We start from the raw sequence: 22,429 nt of genomic DNA, 5'->3' as shown, positions 1-22,429 counted from the left end.
CCTTCCAAACCTGTGCCCGCCATACTGTATATACACATGGAAACAGATGCATAGATATTGTACAGAGATGTAGCTAGAGAGAAAGAAAGAATGTTACATAAATGGAAACACATTCTACGTACTATACAAAACCTGCTTTTTTTCCCCCACACAATGTGTTTTGGTGAGGGTTACAAGCTTTTTAATGGGTGCATAATATTTCTTTATGTTGATACAGCATGTTTTATTTAATTGACCCACTAAGTAACAAAGGTGTTGTGCTTTTTACTGTTCTGATGGGGGTGTTTCTGTGTATCCTCCCTTGACAGATGAGAGGGGGCGTCACCTCACACATTTTTACCTGAGATCTCAGGCTGGCTGTCAGTGTTCGTGCTGTCCCTGGCATTTGTTGCTGCCTTGGACTAACTTCTATTATCCTCAACCTTTCTAATTTGCTATGATCTGAGGAATTCAGAGCCGAGGCCTGGAACTATATGTACATAGAGTAAGCTTTGATGAGCAGGTCAAAGCACAAGTGAAAGTATTATGGGGCTTACCATAATTGCTTCAGCAGTGTGTATGTTTTCTTTTTCTCCCTAGTGGAGAGGGCTTGCGCCCCCAGTAAGTAGTATGTTTCTGTGCTGTCTCACAGCAGACACTCCCTAACCACAGCAGTCATCCTTGTATAGGGCAAGATGGTACTGTTCTAATTGCAGTTCACAGAGCTGAGGTCAAGGGGAGTACACTGATCTTCTTACACTCACGTAGTCCGAAGTCCAGCCAAGTGGCTTGTCTCATGCAGAGCTAACTTCCAAACAGAGCAAGGAAACGCCAGATGGAGAAATTGCCATGTAACATTGCATGTGTATAAGTTTTGTAGTGAAATGTTTAACGAGTATTTCTATGGCTTCAAGTAGTTACCCAAATGAAACCTCAAGTTTTCTAACCATGGTAACCTTGTTATGGTAGAAATTACAAGAATTGGTGTGTTTGAGATGAGTGGACCTTAAAAGCTGGTACAGTGCCTTTTCCTTGTGCACCGCAGGTCCTGGCATTGATGTGCCTGCCCCAGACATGAGCACGGGTGAGCGGGAGATGTCCTGGATTGCGGACACCTACGCCAGCACCATAGGGCACTATGTGAGTACCCTGAGGGCCCTGTTTGCTCTCTGTAAGAAATAACAGGCTGATGGTGTGTGGATGGAGAGAATTCACTGGGCTCTTCTCCCCTTCAATTGTATCTTGATTTGGATATTGTTTTACTTCTAGCTCTCGTCATAAACCATAAATGTAGTGAACATGCACTGGGCTTTCACTTACATGCGCCCTGTCCTGAAAGCTGGGGATGGGACCTCAGAAACAATCACCTACTAGGCAGGGCAGGACATGGTACAAGACGCTAGAAGGGAAATAAGCATTCATTTCTGACTTCCCTCAAAGAGCTTTCATTTAAAGAGGAATTTGGACACATAAACCCATAAGGTCAGGAGATGGGATAATACAAGGATGCAGTTACATCTCTGAAAGAAGGCTTCCTGGATGAGGTATCTGGGCTAGACCTGGAAAATGGGTAGGATTTAAACACGGACACTGGTGGGGGCAGCGTCAGGGGGAGGAGGAGAAACAGTAGAGCTCAGGCTATCTGTAGATGAGGCTTATTTTAAAGCGTAATAGAAGAGTGAAGAAGTAAATGAACCAATACAAAAATACTCAAGCCCTAGTTTTTTGTTTTGTTGGCTAGTCAGAGGGGAGGCTCTGGGGCTGACTCTTTTTAAGGGAGACTGAGCTGGTGATGAGCTGCTCTGGACCCCAGGGGCTGTGGGGGCTAGGGAGAAGCGCAGGCGCATGATAGACCCCGCAGGACTGGAGTGGGGGCCTGTTACCACGGAAGAGAACCAAGAGGACTTGAGTCTGGAGGACTGAGTAGAAGTGGTGCTGCTAATACAGAACACAAGAAGGAAAGCTACTTTCTGTTCTTGAAACCGGTGGAACCTTGAAAACCATGCAAGGAGTAGGAAGAGAAAGGGAACTGAAAAGACTCATTAAAAATATATACATGCCAAACAAGCAAAGTATTCAGTGCATTTGGAATAAGTGGGAGCAGGGGGATTTCTGATGCTGGGACAAGGTGTCACAGGACCTGGCCAAGCCTTCCCAGGTGAGATCAGAAAAGGCCTCGTGAAGGAGTAAGCTTCCAGTCTGCACTTGGAACAAGTAGGATCCACTGGGAAGGGGCGGGGGTGCGAGTGTTGGAGGCAGAAGAAACCACTGGTTTAAATTCTGGAGTGCAGAAGAGGTGAACTTGAGATTGAGGGAAGACTGTGATAGCCAGCGTGGAAAGCGGGAGCGTAGAGCCTAAGAGGCCAGTTGGGGAGTGTCGGACCACATCATCACTTACAAGTGACAGCAAAGACTTTGGTTTTCATCCTGAAAACAGGGAAGACGGTAGGGTGCTAACTAGAAGCAGGCAGGTGGCATTTTGAACTTTACTCTGTGTGCAGCACAGAATGGGATTGTTGGGGGCAGGAGACCGTACAGGAGCCCCAAAGGGAAGGGAAACTGGCCTCCCCCGGAGCTGGAGAGAAATGGCCAAATGGAAGAGTGATTTAGAGGGAAGGCAATCAGGTGCAGAACGGGAAGCACTGACCTCCACATGGTGATGTCGAGGAGGGTGTTTTTGGTAAGAGACAAGTTTAGCAGCTAGATCCTCTTTGGGACCGTGATTGGAGCCGGTCTGCAAGGAAGGAAATAGGGCATGAAGAGTAGCCTTCACTGAGAAAAATGGCACTGGACAGCAGAGCGGGAACGTGAAAGGTGGCTGTTGCCCAAAAAGAAAGGTTATTGTTGTTGATGATATTGGCAAGTTGACTGCGGGCCCCAGATTCAGCCATGCAAGAGACGGTATGAGAACGATAACAGACAGAAGAGTTAGAGTCATCCAAGGGAATAAAGGCCTCATGAATTTTCCTTTAAAGGCCCCCGAGTGGAGGGGCGCCTGGGTGGCGCATTCACTGAAGCATCTGACTGTTGGTTTCAGCTCAGGTCATAATCTCAGGGTCTTAAGATCAAGCCACACATCACACTCCAGGCCCAGTGCCAAGTCTGCTTGAGATTCTTTATCTCTCAAGTAAATAAATAAAACCTTTTTTTTTTTAAGGTGGGGGAGGCCCTAGTGGAAAGATGAGCCTTGGAGAAGAGGAGAACTGTTCCCCCCAGGGAAGGAAGGGGGCTGCAGCAGACAGTGCAGAACTCACACACTGGTCTGAGGTCCTGATGCAGTGCAGTCTTGTGGTTGGGGGCGTGAGCTGGATTTAGAACTGGCTTCCTCACACGCCAGCTCTGTGACCTGTGGCAGGTGCCTTGAGCTCACTGTGCCTCTATCTTGTATGTAAGATGACAGTAGTAATAGCTAATGAGGATTAATTGAATAGTAATATAATGCACTTAGAATAGTACCCCCTCCTTAGTAAAACACACAAAACAATAAATATTATATCAGGTATATAATAAATATTATATCAGGTAAACTGCATAAATTCCCTGAAATAAAACAAGAGCACTATGAGACGCTTCAGAGAATTTTGGTTTTAACTGCCGTTTCCCACAATGCTACTTTTTCCATGTCACCTTTTGATACTAAATGAGCTCTGGATAGTCTCTGGTTCCCTTTAAGCAAGACAGTAGACTGCATAGTGCGAAGTAGTAGGCAGTGTATTCGTTATTCATAGCTTATCCCCAGTGGTGACCACAAAAGAAAGTTGTGAGGCACTGCCAGCTAAACCTTGGCAAAAGACTTCTTTCTTCTTAAAGTGATAGGAAATCCAAAATCAGGGCCTAAGGTAAGGAGCCACTGTCTGTCTTACTTAATTTCCAGATATAAAGCTAAACATGGCCTCAACTTTGGTCTAATCCTGCCCAGAAGTGCAGGTCCTGGAGGGAGGTTGTGCTGTCCGCCAGGTGAGCGACAGTGAGGTGTGCTGGGAGCTGGGTGGCTGGCCCTGGGCCGACCTCACTCGGGATTGCCCGAGGCTCCAGCATTCACATTTGCACTATGTAAAAGCATTTGGCACTAGGTTCCTAATTCTGTGTTCATGGTGTTAATTATTCATGAAGGGAACTGTGGGAAAACTACTAATTTCTGTAACTTACTTTACTGGACTGCTTTCTTTGATTTTTTTTTTAATTCTTCTTTTTGTTGGCAATTCAGAGTCAATACAGTTCTAACTTACCTCTGTAAAAATAGTTAAAAATAAATACAGATAAAGACCACGTTGCTTCTTACCTCACCCAGTTACCTCTCTTTGGGGGTAGGGACTATAGTGTGAGGTGAAGCATTCCATCCTGCTTTCCGTGGGTAGCAGTGTACCCCACAAGTTTATTAAATAGTCTGTTCTTTATCCACGAATTTAAAACACTTCCTTTTCATGTTGATTTCCTGTATATAATAGGACCGTGTAGTTTTCCTGTCCCACTGATCAAGTCTGTGTGTTCTGCACTGTTCTGGTTCCTACAGAACCTTTCTGGTGGATGCACCTTGGAAGGAAAGCTCTCCCCATCTTTTGTTTCTTTCTAATGATAGTTGTTTCTGAATAAGAATACGCTGTCAGTTCAGAGTAAGGGAGGATGGGTGGTAAAGACTTACTCTCCCTGCCTCCCAGAGGGCCTCCGCCCACATGCACCTTTTTGTTTTTCCTAATTCAAATGATACACTAAATACACAAAAATTTGAATTCCTAGAAGTAGAATCTTTGAGTTAATGGGTATTTTTATTTGGTAGGCATTCCAGAATGCCCTACAAACCCTAGTTATTTTATCTTTTTTTTTTTAATTTCTTGACTACTTTTGTGAATCCACTTATAGGTAAAACTGAATATTATCTTTTAAAGTGGCATTTTATTGAATTTCTGAATTAGTTTGGTGGAAGAGTATCTTTACAACATTGAGTCTTCCCATCTAACCCAGACTACCATAATGCCTCCTCCTACTTAGGCTTTTTCTATTTTGGTGACGTGGTAGTTTGAAGAACATGCGAGATGTATATCCAACTTAATAGGGCTTAAATACTTTTGAAGGAATAATAGTTTTAAGCAGAACTATCTCTGCTTTTGTGATACTGTTACTTGTACTAATGATGTTAAGTTCCTAAAAACTTTGTTTCTCCCATTGGATAATATGGTCTTTTTTTCTTTTTTTTTTTTAAGATTTTATTTATTTGACATAGAGAGAGATCTCAAGTAGGCAGAGAGAGGTGGGGAAGCAGGCTCCTTGCTGAGCAGAAAGCCCAATGCGGGGCTCTATCCTAGGACCCTGAGATCATGACCTGAGCTGAAGGCAGAGGCTTAACCCACTGACCAGGTGCCCCTGGTCTACTTTTTTTTTTTTTTTTTAAGATTTTGTCTATTTATCTGAAAGAGAACACAACCTGGGGGAGGGACATAGGCAGAGGGAGAAACAGACTCCCCGCTGAGCAGGGAACCTGATGGGGGGGATTGATCCCAGGACCCTGAGATCATGACCTGAGCCAAAGGCAGACGCTTAACTGACTGAGTCACCCAGGAGCCCCATGAAAATACGGTCTGTTTTATTCTATATTTTTTAGGAACAGAAATCTGAAAAAATGCGACTTATCCCTATTGGTGGAATTGTACTTGTAAGCACACATATAGTCCTCATGAGTAAATTAGTTAAACAAAAATGTGAAGTTCTGACTTCTTCTTGCAGGATATTAATGCCCATGCCTGTGTTACTGGTAAGCCTATCAGTCAGGGCGGGATCCACGGGCGGATCTCTGCTACTGGCCGAGGAGTCTTCCATGGGATTGAAAATTTCATCAACGAAGCTTCTTACATGAGTATTTTAGGAATGACACCAGGGTTTGGAGATAAAACATTTGTTGTTCAGGTAAAAATGTTTGTTCTCTTAAAGAATAACTGATACACATAAAGTAAGTTTTTCAGTGTTTTTAGATTTGCAGTTTTTAAAAGGTCATTCTATTGAATCTCTTTAAGTGTTAGAGTGGATGTTTCCAGAGTAATATGCACTTGATGATTCATGTGACTAGAACCACATTTAGTGTCTTGCAGATACATATGAAGCTATCACCAACTTCTTTTGGTCAATATTTAAATTAAAATTGTTTTCAGAAGGGGAAAGGTTTGCACAATGACCCAGATTTTAACTTTCAGGAGGAATTTGCTTGGTATTTGGTTATTTTACTGAGTGCAATCTAAATTAAGTTGAATGCTACTTTAGAATAGAATTCGTATTCCTCCCAGTTAGTGACTTTAGTATTTTTACAACCATAAGACGTCTGATCATCAGGGATTGAGGACTTGGGGTGTGACTGACACTACAGCCATTTTTTCACAAGCCAACAAGGCTGCACCCACCTGAACTTCTTCAGGACTCGCTGTCACAGATAACAGAGCATGGGGCTCCACATTCTTAAAGAGAAACTGATTGCTGAAAAGAAGCCATCTAGTACATTTGTTTCTTGTGGCAAAAGGGTTTCGAGAATGACTCTAAATAAAGAGAATGTGTCTTGGTCAAAATACGACTCTTACCATCTGTATTAAAACCTTGGCTTTTGTGTCATGTGTAATTGTTCTTTATAGGGATTTGGTAATGTGGGCCTGCACTCTATGAGATACTTACATCGTTTTGGTGCTAAATGTGTGGGTGTCGGTGAGTCTGACGGGAGCATATGGAATCCAGATGGTATTGACCCAAAGGAACTGGAAGACTTCAAATTGGTATGTTAATCTAACATCTGAATAGTCTGGCTACCCTGAGTATTGTAAAGTTGAAATAAGCCCCATTAAAATCTACTTCCATTATTTACTTTTTAAAATGTAACCCAAAGAGCTCTCAGTAGATGTGTCTTCGTATCATGGGCGCTAATCATAAACACTGAAGCCATGGTGCACCCGCCGTTAATTCTGACTCCTCAACCAATTGCAGCAACATGGATCAATCCTGGGCTTCCCCAAGGCAAAGCCCTACGAAGGGAGCATCTTGGAAGCCGACTGTGACATCCTGATCCCTGCTGCCAGTGAGAAGCAGCTGACCAAGTCCAATGCACCCCGAGTCAAAGCCAAGGTGAGAGCTTGGTGGAACTGGGACCTTACAGTGTGGAATGAACCTGAAGGTCACAGAAAAGCTCTTAACTGGCTTTCCTCCTCTTTTTTTTTTTTTTTTTTTTTTAACTGCTTTATTGGGCTATAATTCACATACCATACAATTCACCCAAGTGTAAATTTAATGGCTTTGTATATACACAGAGCTGTGCAGCTGTCCATCACCACGGGTTTCCTCTTAAACCAAAGTTCCAAAAAGCAGTTAAGGAAATAGGTGAAAAATAGTTTTATGTACTTTATTTATAGAACAAAATAACTCTTATTAATTAAATTTCAACTGGAGTTCTGCCCACACACACACCTCTCACGGACCCGTTGAAGGGAGTCGATGATGTTGCTGGCATTTCTGTATGTCCTGACTCTCTCACAGATTATTGCTGAGGGTGCCAACGGGCCGACAACTCCAGAGGCTGATAAGATCTTCCTGGAGAGGAACATTATGGTGATTCCCGTAAGTCATCTGTTTTTGCCAGGTTTTATATGCACTTGGAATCCTAACTCTCTTCTGCGATGAACTGGGGAGGGAAAAGGGTCATCCTTTAATTTCCCAAACTATACTGAATTTTTTATCTTTATTTTGCTTTAAAGAAAATAAAGTAGAAGCCTGGTTGGTTAGTGTATTAAAAAAGACCTGTCAATTTCTACTTTGACCTGAACATTTTCTCCCAACTTCAGGCTCTTTCTTGTATGTATTAGCCTGCTTAAGAATCCAGTTATATAAATAATGTATATTGTGCTAGAAATACGAATTCTTACTTGAACTCTAAGCTTTTCTATAATTTCTAACCTTGTGCACTTCAAATGTTCCTTGCTGCTTTACTCAGAAAGCTCATAGAAAGAATGTGTGCTTAGGTTATCAGTGCGTGAGCTTGGGGTCTATACCGGCAGGTTATTTGCAAGAGGAAGTGAATGTGGATTTGTGATGCATTTAAACTTTTGTCAAAAGCGCTTAAGAAATTCAGGTTAGCTGAAACAAGACTGCCCTTAGTAGGAGAAGGAATGCTGATCTTCTTTCTGGTGAGGCACGCTTTGGGCAATCTAGTGGTTGGTGGAGAACATGCTCTAACCAAAGCTGATCAAATGCTTGTTAGTTAATAAACCAAAAAAGTTTTGTTTTTTTGTTTTTTTTTTTTTCCAAAATGGAAAAAACCTCTAGTGAATTGGAAAGGATGTTTGTTAAATTTAAGTATGAAATTCCTGATATAATCTAAAGTATATTTGGGGAGTTTAAGGCTTAATCTGCTTTAATACTAAAATGGAGCTCTGATGTCCACTGAAAGCATTTACTGAAGCCATCATCTGCTCATTTCTTTGGTGTCTTCCTGTATTTCTGTGTATAGGATCTCTACTTGAATGCTGGAGGAGTGACAGTGTCTTACTTTGAGTGGCTGAAGAATCTAAATCATGTCAGCTATGGCCGTTTGACCTTCAAATATGAAAGGGATTCTAACTACCACTTGCTGAGTGAGTTCTGATGGCCTTCCTTGTTCAGAAATCATCCTTGGGGCCCAACTAAAAGGCTGAAAAAAGCTTGTACTTAAAAAGGACTAATTTCCTTTTTGTAATCCCAGAGAACTTAATCTCAGAATAGGAAATTATATTATTGTCTCATGAGTCTTAGGACCAAAAATATATGATTTCTTTGTGGGTAGTCAACTTACTAACTCAAATAAATTTCTGTCCAGATGTTTATTCTATGCTGTAATGTTCCCCTAACATAATCTACAAGTTAGTAAGTAGAAAGAGTTTCCTTTTAATAAACCAGGAACTCCTGTTGATACTCATTTTGACCTCTAGTTGCTCTTAGTTAAGGCCTTTCTAGTGTCAAGAATTTTGGAGTCTTCTGATGAGAATGCGGTTTTTCTTTGACTAGAGTAGGCTCCAGAGTTAACGGTCTCATTTCATCCAGCTGAAGTAAGACCAAGACCTCCAACTGAGCTTCACTCAGCCCACTCTGAGAATCTGGGTGAAATGTTCCATCCATTTCCGTTTCTTTTTCCCTCAGCATTTTCTTTTTAACAGAGCCAAGGAAAAACCCTGGTAATGGGTGTTATGGAAACAGAGCACTGACCTAAATTCACATTTATAGGAATCTGGCAGAGTTCTAAGTGATTAACCCATTTATGGCATTAGTGTTGAAGTCTTTATTTTTTTTTTTTAAGATTTTATTTATTTATTTGAGAGAAAGAGTGGGGAACAAATGGAGGGGAGAGGGAGAGGGAGAAGCAGGCTCCCTGCTGAGTAGGGAACCCAATGTGGGCTCTTTCCTAAGATCCTGAGATCATGACCTGAGCAAAGGCAGATGCTTAATGAACTGAGCCACCCAGGAGCCCCCAAGGCTTCTAAAATCTAGTAGTTTCTGGGTTTTGGATATAGTTTGAAACTACTTTTGGTTCTTCTTCTTCTTCTTTTTTTTTTTTTTTCTACTAGCAGTATTTTAACTTCACCTCTTGGCTTTCTGCAGTGTCTGTTCAAGAGAGCTTGGAAAGAAAATTTGGAAAGCATGGTGGAACTATTCCCGTTGTACCCACAGCCGAGTTCCAAGACAGGATATCGGTGAGTGTGCTGTGACAGGTCCACACTCTCCACACACAGTCCGCTCTTCTATAGACCCAGGCAGAGGGATCGGGGTGAGGGGTGGTTGGCAGCATGGCGATAATGACGATCTGTGTGTGCTTTGTACAGTCCTCTCTCCTTACATGCTAAACACTGAGTAAGAATTATAGTGTGTTTTTTTTTTAAGATTTTATTTATTTATTTGACAGAGATCACAAGTAGGCAGAGAGGCAGGCAGAGAAGGAGGAGGGGGGAAGCAGGCTCCCCGCCAAGCAGAGAGCCCGATGCGGGGCTCAATCCCAGGACCCTGGGATCATGACCTGAGCCAAAGGCAGAGGTTTTAACCCACTGAGCCACCCAGACACCCAAGAATTATAGTTTAAAATAAATATTAACAGCTCTTCTGGTCTTGAAAAACTTAAAAAAGCTTTACACAAAACAGAAACTAAAGAAAAAGTAAACATGAAATTGAGCTGTACGAAGAATTGAAATTGCTATGTGGACATGAACAAGCGTGAAAGGAAGCAGGTAGAAAAGGTATCTGAGTGTATTAGCTATTGACGGGACCAAGTAAGAGCACACACACATCACAAAGAGAACATCGTCCCTGGTAAAGGGCAGAGACATGAAAAACAAATTCATGGGAAAAAAGAAAATGCTCATTCTCGCTGTTAAAGAAATACAAATTAAAATAAGTTTTCTTTAATGTATTAAACTAGCAAAAACCATCCATGGATCTTACATTTACTGTGTCTGTGGGGAAACAGTATACCTTTTTTTTTTTTTTTTTTTATTTTTTTTTTTATTTATTTATTTGACAGAGAGAGAGATCACAAGTAGGCAGAGAGACAGGCAAGCAGGCTAGGCTCCCTGCTGAGCAGAGAGCCCGATGCGAGGCTCAATCCCAGGACCCCGGGACCATGACCTGAGCCGAAGGCAGATGCTTTAACCCACTGAGCCACCCAGGCGCCCCACAGTGTACCTTTATTTTGGTGATGAGGCAAATTGGTGCAGCTCTTCGGAAAAGTTGAAGACCTATGACAGTTTTCCTGCCCATGGGCACCGTCATAATACCCCTCTGGGAATTACCCGGTTGATCCTGAGAAAATCATTCTAAAGGAGAGAAAATCATTCTAAAGGAGAGGAATGACGCTACACGTGGTGATGTCACTGGAACAGTGTTTGCAGTCAGGTTTTTAAATTAGGTTTGATTTAACTGTCTACATGCACATGGGTGGGAAATGGCCAAGTTATAATAAATACATCTTTATATGAAGTATTTAGTCATAGAAAGTAATGTAAGGTGAGATTACAACATGGAAGGAAAGTTAGGGTTTTCTTTTGAAGAATGGAAGGTGCTTTGCCACTCTGGGTATTAACCATTGCCCTAAATGAGACTTCCTAAATGAGACCTTTCCCAGATCTGTGTCTCTGTTCTGGTCCCTCTGCCTGCAGTGCCCTGACCCGCTCCCTGCCTGAGTACCCCAGCCCTGAAGGTCCCACTTCATGCGGGAATTGCACACGTCCTTCATCACACGTGTCCCTGCACTGCCAGGACTTGTTAACTGCCCTTAGATGGGCTTCCTGCTCCTCCCTGTGGCCGCCTATGTCCTGGTACTGAAGCCTCGAAAGGGACTACGGGAGGAGGACAGCCAGTTAGGAAGACAGCCATGATGACTCGCTTTTTATCCTTTTTAATTTAATTTTATTTTGTTTTTAAGATTGACTTATTTATTTGACAGAGAAATCACAAGTACGCCGGGGGCGGGGGGGGCAGGCTCCTTGCTGAGCAGAGAACCCGATGCGGGGCTTGATCCCAGGACCCTGAGATCATGACCTGAGCTGAAGGCAGAAGCTTAACCCACTGAGCCACCCAGGCGCCTCATTATCCTTTTTTAAATAATCTTTGCCCAGTGTGTTGGGCTCAGAATTTCCAAATGCTTTCAGTGCTTCAGATGTTGAACTGAATTGCTATTTCTCCTCTCTTACTGACTTACTATAGGAGTCTTGTGGTATTAGTTTAAAAAACAGTTTTTATTCCAGCCCTTTCCCTCCCGCTCCCCCATCCCCAGCCAAGCTCGGGCCCTGCTAGGACTTTCATCATTGACCACAACCCCACCCCACCCCCACCCCCACTCCTCAGTCCTCTTGTTGTCTGACTTAAAAACTCCACACTGCATCATTAAGTCATGCCCTCATCTTGTTTTGCCTCAGCATACCCCCTTGCTAACACCTGAACCCTGATGAAACCCGAGTCTGCTCCCTCCACACCTGTCCCCTGTGAGCTGGAGGCCCTGCTGACTGCTTCATCCTGACCCGAGCTTCACGTCTACAGTCGGCGCTGCCTGGCAGTTGTCCTGCCTCTCCCTGTTCCACTTTCTCATTCTCTTCTCCCCCGCATTCCAGCACATGACCCAGGATCTGTCCACAGAGTAGACTTCCCCGGCGCTTGGCGCCTGCACCTTGTCTCTTGTCGCCTCTCCTGGTTCCAGAGTGGCTCTGGGTACCTCCATCTAAGCCCAGTGGCCTGTTTTCACCCCCCGAAAATGCGCTGCCTTCCCTTCTCTTCCGCATCGGCAGTCATTCCTGACAGTGTGCTTAATGCAGTCTTAAAAAAAATTCAATCTCAATCCCAGTTCCTCTTCCAAACTTGGTTCTTGCCATTTTTATTTCGCTCATACCAGACATCCTTGAGAGTTGTGTGTACCGTCTCCGTGCGCTGACGCCCACCACTCCTCCAAAACCGTTCTTGACCAGATGACCTGTGGCATCAGGCACTGCCACACCCATGGTCGATTTTCTGTCCTCCTCTTCCTTCGCTGATCAGCAGCTGTTGTCACAGGAGATCATTCCCCCTGAAATAGTTTCTTCTCTTAGCTTCCAAGATCCTGCACCCTCACTGGTATCTTCCTGCTTCCCCAGCCATTCCTGCGCATTTGCCCTCTGCCATCCTCATTGCCTCTCCCTGCTGCTCTTCGTGGTGGAAGGCCTCGGGCCCTGGATCACTTCAGTGTCTGAATTCAGAATTTTAGCGATCTCCCTCAGTTCTGGTTTTAAGTCCACAAATAGGCTGACTCCCTCCACCAGAATATCAACCCCGTGAGAACAGAGAATTTTCATTGTTTTGTTCTCTGCTCTGCCCCCAGTGCCTAGAAGAATGCCTGGTACGTGGTAGCTGCTCCATGAATGTTTCACGAGGGAATGAGTGAGTGAGAAAGAGCAGTAATCCCACTTGGAAAGGAAGTTTTTTTTCTTCTTCCTAAGTTGATAGGACGGAACAAAGTTTGACCCAGATGTTTCTCAGTTGATACAGATTTTACAGATACACACCTTCTGAAGGGACAAGAATGCTGACGAGACGAAGGTCAGCATAGACCCCTGTGGTTGGCGACCCAGTTTTTAAGTTTTCATCTGGCATAGCCAGATTTGTATTTGACAGCTGGGTAGGACATATTAGAAAGGGGGCGATCATTAATTGTCCTAAAATTTTAGAAAGCGTCTAGAAACTAGATAGAGGAGTCTATTGAAACAAATTGACTTAAGGAAGGAATTGGCATGGGAAGATGAGCTGACTTGGTGGTCGAAGGCTCTGGGTTATACCCCAGCTCTAAAAATGGCTGTCTGTAACCATGACCAACTTCTCTGGTCGTCGGCACTCTCTTCAGTGGAATGAGGGGATAACAAGGAGCTGCTGAGCTCTGTTCAGCTTTCCACATTGGTGGCACTGCTGAGTACGTAGCCAGGATCCTTCTGCAGAGCTGCTGTTGGAGGTGGCCAGACTCCTTTCTGGGCCCCTTACAATGTCCCTGTTAGCTGCAGAACAGGTGAGCCATGAAGTGGACAGTGTAACGTGCTGCTGTGGTCCGTCTGCTCTCAGAGGGGCAACTCGTGCTGGACTCGCTACTCGCCCCCATGTTTTCCTCCTGCAGGCTCTTCTGTGTGCATTGTTTTACCATCTTACTTCATGAGTTACTTGTTTGTCAAATATAATGAAAACCAAGCTGTTATTAAAACACAACTATTTAAGGGCGCTTGGGTGGCTCAGTGGGTTAAGCCTCTGCCTTCGGCTCAGGTCATGATCCTAGCATCCTGGGATCGAGTCCTGCATCAGGCTCCTTGCTTGTCGGGGAGTCTGCTTTTCCCTCTCCCTCTACCCCCCTGCCTGTAGTCTTTCTCATGCTTTTTCTCTCAAATAAATAAACAAAATCTTAAAACACACACACACACACACACACACACACACACACACAACTATTTAATTAGCTATTAAGATACCTTACAGAAAAATTTTTAAAAAGATACGTATAGGAATTAAATACGTCTTTACCAAAAGACAACACAGTTCTCTCTGGCTGTATATTGATTGAAGAATCCTTTGTGTGGTTATAAATGAAGCGTGTCTGTGTGTGGTGGTGTTAAACTTCTCTTCTTTTTCTGCCCAGGGCGCCTCCGAGAAGGACATCGTGCACTCCGGCTTGGCGTACACCATGGAGCGCTCTGCCAGGGTACGTGAGCAGGTGCTCCTGGCAAGTCTGCTCCCGCACGGAGCCCCACTCGGCCGCGTCCTCTAGGCGGCCAGACTTTGCGGTCTGTTCACATGTTCTTCAGGAACGTGTAGCAGAAGGCTGGCTTTTTCAGGCTCACCTGATGGGCAGTGTTTCCACTGTCTATAGTATGTTCACCAGGCTCTGGGGAATAGACAACAGCAGGTTAGGCGGGAGTGATGTGTGTCATTACACCACTCCGTTGGGTCTGTGGGGAACTACCTCACGAGGGAATCTGCTGTAAGTAAAAGGATTTTTGACCATTTGGTCCTTATTTCAATACCTTAAACACAATTTGAGTCCAGTTTTCCTGATTTCTTCTTTAGATTCCGTCCACCTGGCTTTAAGTTGAAATCGCATAAGCAGACCTTAATGGTGGTGCTTGCTGTTAATTTTTTTTTAATGTGATATCATTGACATGCCATAAATTCTCCCTTTTAAAGTACACAGTCCTCAACTTTATCTTCCCAAGACTATGTAGCCGTCACCGCTCAGTCCAGAACATTTTCAGCACCACCCCATTCTTAGTTCTGTAGAATCATCACCAAGTGTAACAGTGAGCTCAGTCCAGCTAACAGGATGTCTGATGGACAGAGACATGATTCATATTTGAGAGCAACTTCTCATTGCCACCTAATCGGTAACATGTATTAGTCTGGAGAGTTGTCCTTCTCAATGGGGTTCAGTGGCCAAAGAGTCTCACACTGACGTGGGGGTGGGTTCACCTCATGGGGCCCACGTGCGCCTTCTGTGTTCATGGCCATGGCCCAGCTGCTGGGGTCAGGGTTGTCTTCACTGTGTTTTCTCTGGCCTTCCAGCAAATCATGCGCACGGCCATGAAGTACAATCTGGGTTTGGATCTGAGAACGGCTGCCTACGTCAACGCCATTGAGAAAGTCTTCAAGGTGTACAATGAAGCCGGTGTGACCTTCACATAGACGGAGTGTGGCTGACCTCTTCACTGCCCTCTTCCCCTCTTCATCTGCAGACCCTTCACAAGTTTACATGTAACCACAGAAATCTCTCTCTCTTTCTCTCTCTCTCTCGACTTACTAGATAAATGGACGTCATTCTCAACAAGTCAGTCGAAATCAGCCCCTTTGAGAAAAAAGAAATTAAGGTTAGGGGATCATATGTAAGCTGATGAATATGGAAGTAGAAATTCCCTAGGCCAGAGAGCCATATAGGTATTTGGCTGTTAAACGAAGGTCTCCCCCGTCTGTCTGTGCTGCTGTGCTCTGCGGCTACTTCCAGTACAGTCAGAGCTGGGGCCAGGAACACACCTGTTGGCCAAGAGCAGCCAGTTGCTTGCTGCTTCAGCTCTGGACGAGTCTGACACATGCTGGAACTTGGCCGCCTCTGAGCCACGGGTGTGGGGCATTTTCAGAAGGTGGCATGGTCCTCAAGTGAGTTACTGGTATTTTACATCAGCAAAATAACTCAGTTTTACCGATCGTGACAAAAATAAAAGCTGTTTCTCTTTATGCATTTTATTCTCTTAGAATAAAATAAGTACATGCTGCTGTAATAAAACTGCCTTTAATCACTTACCAAGCCTAACCTTGACTCAAGCAGTGAATGCCTATAAACGTAATAAATGAAAAAAAGCTAGTATTTTTATAATATAAAACAGTATCATTTATAGCTTATCAATCATGTATTGTCCAGCAAAAAAATGAAAAGTCTGATGGAGAATTAAGTTATCTTCATACCTGCAAATGGTGGAGGCTATTTTTGTTAAGACTGTCAGAATTTACTAACTGCAATTATGACATATAGTCCAAAGAGTGCAGTAACCTCCTTATCATGTTAATTAATTGTTCTCTTTTGAAGATCTACTGTGTTGTCTAATTGAACAATAATTCAAGTAGAGTGTCCCAGAAAAAAACCACTCTGGCTCCCACTTTGGAGCCTAGCTGGCGGCTCCGAGCCCTGCCAATGACCCCTACTTGGCCTGACTTGGTGTCCTCTTTGAGAGGCCTGGATTCTGTGCACAGCTTCATTACCACTGGGCTGGAAACAACCTTGGGTTGAGTGTTTCGTTTGGGAGTTTCTTCGCCAGGGCCTTTTGAACAGTAGTGTCCCAATGGAGTACTAGATATTATTTATGTAAGAATGAGCTTTTTTTTTTTTTTTTTAAACAACAATATCCTTTCAGAAATTTCTAACTACTTTGTAACTGCATGACTTAACCTGGTGATAAAAGCAGTTATTAAAAGTCTACCTTTTCCAAAGCTTATGCTTCCTGTGATTCTGTGTTTTCATATTTAAGAGTAACTTTCTGTAAATAATTAAACTAAGTTGGGTTTCTGAAATTTTTGGAACCACCTGTATAACATTTCTTTCCACTATATATTATGAGCCACCCAGATTTTATTCTCGAATTCTTTCATGTTTCATTCTGTTAAGCAGTATCAATGGCTGTTCTTGGGGAGGAGGTTCTGGTACTCAAAGCTGATACACCTAGGTAATTTTTAGTGCCTTTTTTAATGAAGGAACTTTTCAGTGATCAGGGATTTGTTTTTAATAATTGAGCCACAGCTTGTAACACCTTAGGGCAGAATACTAACCATGGTTGGCAGAACTAGATCCTAGACCTGACCCCACCAGTCACTCACTGAGCTGCCAAATCTGGAGCTCTGCTTCCAACTGGACTGTTTTGTCCCAATTCTGTCTAGAACACCTGCGGTTCTGAGCATCAAGTCAGGCAATAGGTAAAGAAGCCCCCGACACCATGGACACAGGGAGCCCTTCCCAGGCTGCTCTGTCTACTTGCACTCCTACCAGGTGTGAAAGGGGGATGGTAAGTCTTCATGGTGGCCTTTGTCTTAACAACATTGGGACTATTTGTATGTGTTTTTTTAATACATATATTTTTATTCGAGAGAGCGAGCGAGAGAGCAAGCACAGAGGGAGAGTGTGGAGGAGAAGCAGACTCCCCATTGAGTGGAGAGCCCGATGTGGGGCTCATTCGCAGGACCCTGGAATCATGACTCGAGCCAAAGACAGACACTCAACTAACTGAGCCACCCAGGTACCCCTTTGTAGTGGTTATTTAAAGATTAGGTAGACGTTGATGTTCGTTGCAGATGCTAATGTTAGGAAACCTGAATCATGCTAGCTGTATAGAGTGCTGGTGTCAACTTTGGTTTCCAGGGGTTTGAGTTTGAAAATCCTGGTAGTTAGTCTTTCAGCTTCACTGAAATTTTCTAGTTTATTTACTATTCATAATTTTTAAAAATTACATATAATACTCTAAAATTAATTGCTTCTGAAATAGCCACAGATGACTCAGGTGACATGTGAAGAATACTTCGCTCTTGACTGGTGAAGCCTTACACCAGAATGTGTTCTAATTATCCGACAGGTAGAGTTCGGGGAAGTGAGACAGAAAAGCTTGGTTTTCGGTTTGGGAGGCAATTTTTTGTTTATTTTTTTCCTTAACAGTGCTTCTGGTAACTCAAATTACTAGGATTGGTGATAGACTTTTTACACAAAAACCTTAGCGTATTAACTTACTAGCTTTAAGTAAATTCGTTATTCCCTAAACCTCCCTGGTAGACTTCTTGGCCGTGCTATACATTCAGACAGTCCAGCCATGGCAGAGGAAGGGAACTGCATCTATAGGCCTTGCACAGAGACTCCTGTGAAAGCATTTTTTGCTTTGTAATAGGAGTATTAGGATTTTTTTCCACAAATTACTTTTATTAGCTCCTTTGTATTGATGTTCAAAGCTTACACAGTGGTTTAGGCAGTTTCTTAACCTCCATGCTGTTGATAGTTCAGGCCGGGTAGTTCCTTGTTTGGGAGACTACCCTGTGCTTTGTAGAATGTTTAACAACATCCCTGGCCTCCATTAGATGCCAGTGGCACCTCAGATAGGACAATCAGAAACACATTCACATTGCCAAATGAACGCAGATGCTCAACTGACTGAGCCACCCAGGCATCCCGAGAACTTCTGAATGTGATAAAAACATGTACAAAGACCCACAGTTCCCAACATAACTGATGAAAAACAAAGTGGTATGTACATGCGGTGGGATATTATTCAGCCATGAAAAGGAAAGGAGTGGTGATGACACACCACAACTTCGATGAACCTTGAAAACATGCTAAGGAAGTAAAGGAAGTCAGACACAGAAGAATATACTGTATGAGTCCTTCTATACTCTGTACCCAGAATAGGTATTCACAGATAGAGAAAGCAGATTCATGGTTACCAGGAGCTGGGGGAGTGAGGAATGGTTGCTTAGGAGTATGGGGTGTTTTTCTGAGACAGTTTTTTTGTTTGTTTGTTTGTTTTTAAAGATTTTATTTATTTATTTGTCAGAGAGCGCGAGAGTGAGCACAAGCAGATAGAGTGGCAGGCAGAGGCAGAGGGAGAAGCAGGCTCCCTGCTGAGCAAGGAGCCCGATGTGGGACTCAATCCTAGGACGCTGGGATCATGACCTGAGCCGAAGGCAGCGGCTTAACCCACTGAGCCACCCAGGCGTCCCTTTCTGAGACAGTTTTTGTGCTTGGTTGGTTGTTTTAAGATTTATCTATCCGTGCACACGCACAGTTTGGGGGAGGGGAAGAAGGAGATATCAAAGAATCCCAAGCAGACTCGCCACTGAGCACAGAGCTGATCACAGGGCTCAGCCCAACAACCGCAATATCACAACCCAAGCCAAAACCCAAGAGTCAGATGCTCAACCAACTGAGCCACGCAGGCGCCCCAAGGTGATAACAAAGTTTTAAAACTAAGTGATGGTTTACAACATTGTGAATATATAAATGCAACTGCACGATACACTTGAAAATGGTTAATTGTATATTATGTAAATTTCACCTCAATTAAAAATAAATGAATTAAAACCCGCTAACTTAGAGTTGAACCCCCAGAAACATCCAGGGAGTCTAGTTGCAAGTTGGCCAAAGGTTCTGATGAAGCCTGCTCACAGCAAGTATCCTGTGAGTGGAGTGCAGATGGGTGCTGCCTGGAGAGTACCCTCCACTGGGAAGCCTCCCCTACAGAGGGCTAGCACAGACCACAGCAATCAGGGAGTTGCAGGAACTTGGTGGTATTTGGACCTCGACAACCCCACAGCAGGTCATGATGCTGGTGGGACAGACCAAGGCCTGGGGCCACCAGGTCTCCCCTGGTGACAACAGAGTCAGCAGCATGAGCCATGGTCATATATGGGTTAAGTAGACTGCCCACGTGGGGTGAAAAGGCTGTGGTTGCTTAATAATTAGAACTCCTGGCTGACTGTCTCTCTCAACACTTTGAGTAGGTGATCCTCCTGCCTCTGGCCTCTGTGGTTTCTGATGAGAAGTTACCTGTTAATCTCATTGAACCTCCCTTTTATGTGATGCCTTCTTTTTCTGTTTCAAGATTCCTTGTCTTAATTCAAACAGTTTGATTAGGATATACCTGGTACGCATCTAATTGGGTCTTCCTACTTGGAGTTCGTTGAGCTGCTTGGGTTTTCATCAAATTTGTTTTCAACCAGTATTTACTCAAATACTTTTCCTGCCTCTTCTCCTCTCCGACTGGTACCCCCATGGTGTACAGTGATGCATGTGTCTCTGATCCTCTTTATTTTTCTTCATTTGTTTGGCTTTCTGTTCCTCAGGTTAGATCATCTCATCTGACATATCTTCAAGTTCACAGATTCTTTCATGAGCCTGTTCACATCTGCTTGTTTTATTTCAGTTGTACTTTCAATTCTAGAATATCTATTTCATGCTTTTCTATAATTTCTGTCCAAGTGTACTCTCTATTTGGTATTGATCATACACTTTAATTCTGTAGATGTGGTTTCCTTTAGCTCTTTGAACATGTTTAGAATAATTGATTTAAATTCTTTGGGGAAAAAATAAAATCTCTGATTAGTCCAATATTTGGGCTTACTTAGGTACAGTTTCCATTTTCCCCCCTTTAAATGAGTAATAATGTCTTTCCTTGCATAACTTTCTTTCTCTGAAAACTACACGTATTGAATAATATAATGTGGCAACTCTGAAATCAGATTCCACACCCCTCCCCCCAGATACCTTGTTGCTTTTTGTTCTTAAGTGTTTGTGTAGTGGCTTTTCTGAAATAATTCTACAGTCTGTTTTCTTTATTGTGTTTTGCCATTGAAGTTTCTTTTCGTGTAGCTTAATCGTTAGCTGATGACTGGACAGAGATTTATCCAGAATCAGTAGGTCTCCCATCGTTGCCAGGGAACTCGGTGCAGGTTGAGCCTCACCTGCAAAACTCAGCTGGGCAGATTATATCTCTGCTTTGGTTTTTACTTCCTCCTTGCACAGAGCCTCAAGGTTTAGAGGTGAGAGCTTTGAGCCTTTTCCAGTCTTTAATGAGCACATGCACAGCCCTACACATGTGCATGGCCTTCTAGATTCCTGGAAATGTACTGGAATTTTCGAAATCCCTACGGACATTTCATTCCCCAGTTTTTCCTTCAAAGCTCTTTGCTTTGTTTCGCCTATTGATTTCCCAAACTGTTATCCAGTGAGGCCACCAGCTTAAAAAATTGCCTCTAGGGAGGCCTGGGTGGCTCAGTGGGTTTGGTGTCTGCTTTGAGCTCAGGTCATGATCCTAGTATCCTGGGATCGAATCTTGCATTGGGCTCTCTGCTCAGCGTGGAGCCTGCTATTCCCTCTGCGCTCAGCGTGGAGCCTGCTATTCCCTCTGCCTACCGCTCCCCCTGCTTGTGCACTCACGCTCTCTTTCTCTTTCTCTCTGACAAGTAAATGAAATCTTTTTTTTAATTGCCTCTAATTGTTTTATGACAAACAACCCCGGGGGAAAAGCTATTTACATTGGGTGAGCTCCTAGTGAGACAAATAAAGGCAGCTTTGCAATGAGGTCTTAACTGGAACCACCAATCAAGTGAAATAAGCACAGTTTTCTGGAAATGAAGCTTCTTCAGCTCTTTCCAGTAACCACTAGGCTATTGGTTTTCATGGAACTGGAGAAGGTGGGGGTTGGGGGGTAGGGCACAGACTAGGGTAACTTAAAAACATCACAGAGCTTGCCATTCTTAAGACTTTGTTTATTTGTTTTTAATTTGTTTTACATAAATGCTCCCTGGATTGCTGTAAGCCTTTGGTTAAGAATTCTGGACAAAAAAAATTTTTGATTCTGATCATATTTTTGCCAGTTTTCTCATTACTTTTATGGACAAGGAAATTTTTTGGAGGTCCTGCTCTGCCCGTTGCTTGGACATCACCACCTATTGCTTTTTCTAACACATTTAGAGCTTGTCCGAGGCTGATGTCATACCACTCGTTGCATAACAGACAGTAAAGAGAAAGTGGGAGAAGTTCTTATTCTAGAATAGCACACTGCAAGGTGAACTTAAGGAACCATGGGCAGTGCTTCTTCAGCTCTCCGTGGCAAAGGACCAATTTTACTTTGTTTGCTAATCTAATACATCGGGTACGTGGTCCTCCTTCATGTGACTAGTTCACATACAACTTGCCATGCAAGTTCAACAACCCAGAGCTGGTCTCTACCCTATTCAACAAGCATCATCTGCTGATCACGCTCCTGGAAGTCCAGGCAATATCAGATTTTTGTAAAAGTTTCTAAATGCTCTGTTCTCACTTATCTTGTCACCAAGTAGCAATAACAAGGTTTGCAAGCTAATAAACATTGAGTAGCACTTAACCAGCAAATGATCTTGAATAAGCTAATATGTGCTCTCAACAACATTTAAAAATCTGTCTGTGTTGCTTTGCTCTTAAATTCAAGCAGCATGGAACTGTGTCATGGAGAAAATGAAGATATCTTAAGATGCCTCGGTGGCTCAGTCTGTTGAGTGTCTGCCTTCGGCTCAGGTCATAATCCCAGGATCCAGGGATCGAGTCCCATATTGGATAGCTTGCTCAGTGAGGAGTCTGCTTCTCCCCCTGCCGGCTCTGTCTGCCGCTCCCCTTGCTTGTGCTCTCTCTGTCTCTGACAAATAAGTAAAATATTAAAAAAAGAAAAAAAATGAAGATCTCTCATATTCCCATGGATACAGAGAGGAACAGTATTAATATGTCTGCTAGATACGTGCTACCAGTTTTTTCCTCTTCTTCCACAAGTTTGAGTTTGCTTTACTTAAATGAATTCTTCCTACAAACGTATTTTCCATAATTTGTAATTTATGTGGACATGTTCCCATATGGTGTATTACATGTTCCTCATTTTTCTGGACATTCCATATATATACATGG

At 43.4% G+C, this 22,429-nt stretch overlaps 1 protein-coding gene across 1 annotated transcript in view; it reads left to right on the top strand.

The window, feature by feature from the left end:
- Positions 1-16,449, top strand: part of LOC111144792 (glutamate dehydrogenase 1) — a 36,963-nt gene extending 20,514 nt beyond the window's left edge. Inside the window, exons 5-13 of the mRNA XM_022499256.1 lie at positions 1,025-1,119; positions 5,701-5,880; positions 6,594-6,731; positions 6,940-7,077; positions 7,486-7,566; positions 8,456-8,579; positions 9,580-9,671; positions 14,114-14,176; positions 15,034-16,449. Of these exons, the coding sequence (XP_022354964.1) occupies positions 1,025-1,119; positions 5,701-5,880; positions 6,594-6,731; positions 6,940-7,077; positions 7,486-7,566; positions 8,456-8,579; positions 9,580-9,671; positions 14,114-14,176; positions 15,034-15,153 (1,031 nt within the window). The 3' untranslated portion in view covers positions 15,154-16,449. The remainder of the gene's footprint in view (positions 1-1,024; positions 1,120-5,700; positions 5,881-6,593; positions 6,732-6,939; positions 7,078-7,485; positions 7,567-8,455; positions 8,580-9,579; positions 9,672-14,113; positions 14,177-15,033) is intronic.
- Positions 16,450-22,429: the final 5,980 nt, after the last annotated feature.

Source organism: Enhydra lutris, unplaced genomic scaffold (assembly GCF_002288905.1).
Source record: "Enhydra lutris kenyoni isolate GAN:26980312 unplaced genomic scaffold, ASM228890v2 scaffoldscaffold12, whole genome shotgun sequence".
Taxonomy (NCBI): Eukaryota; Metazoa; Chordata; class Mammalia; order Carnivora; family Mustelidae; genus Enhydra; species Enhydra lutris.
Note: the sequence above shows the minus strand (reverse complement) of the source record. Positions and strands in the feature narration are given on the sequence as shown.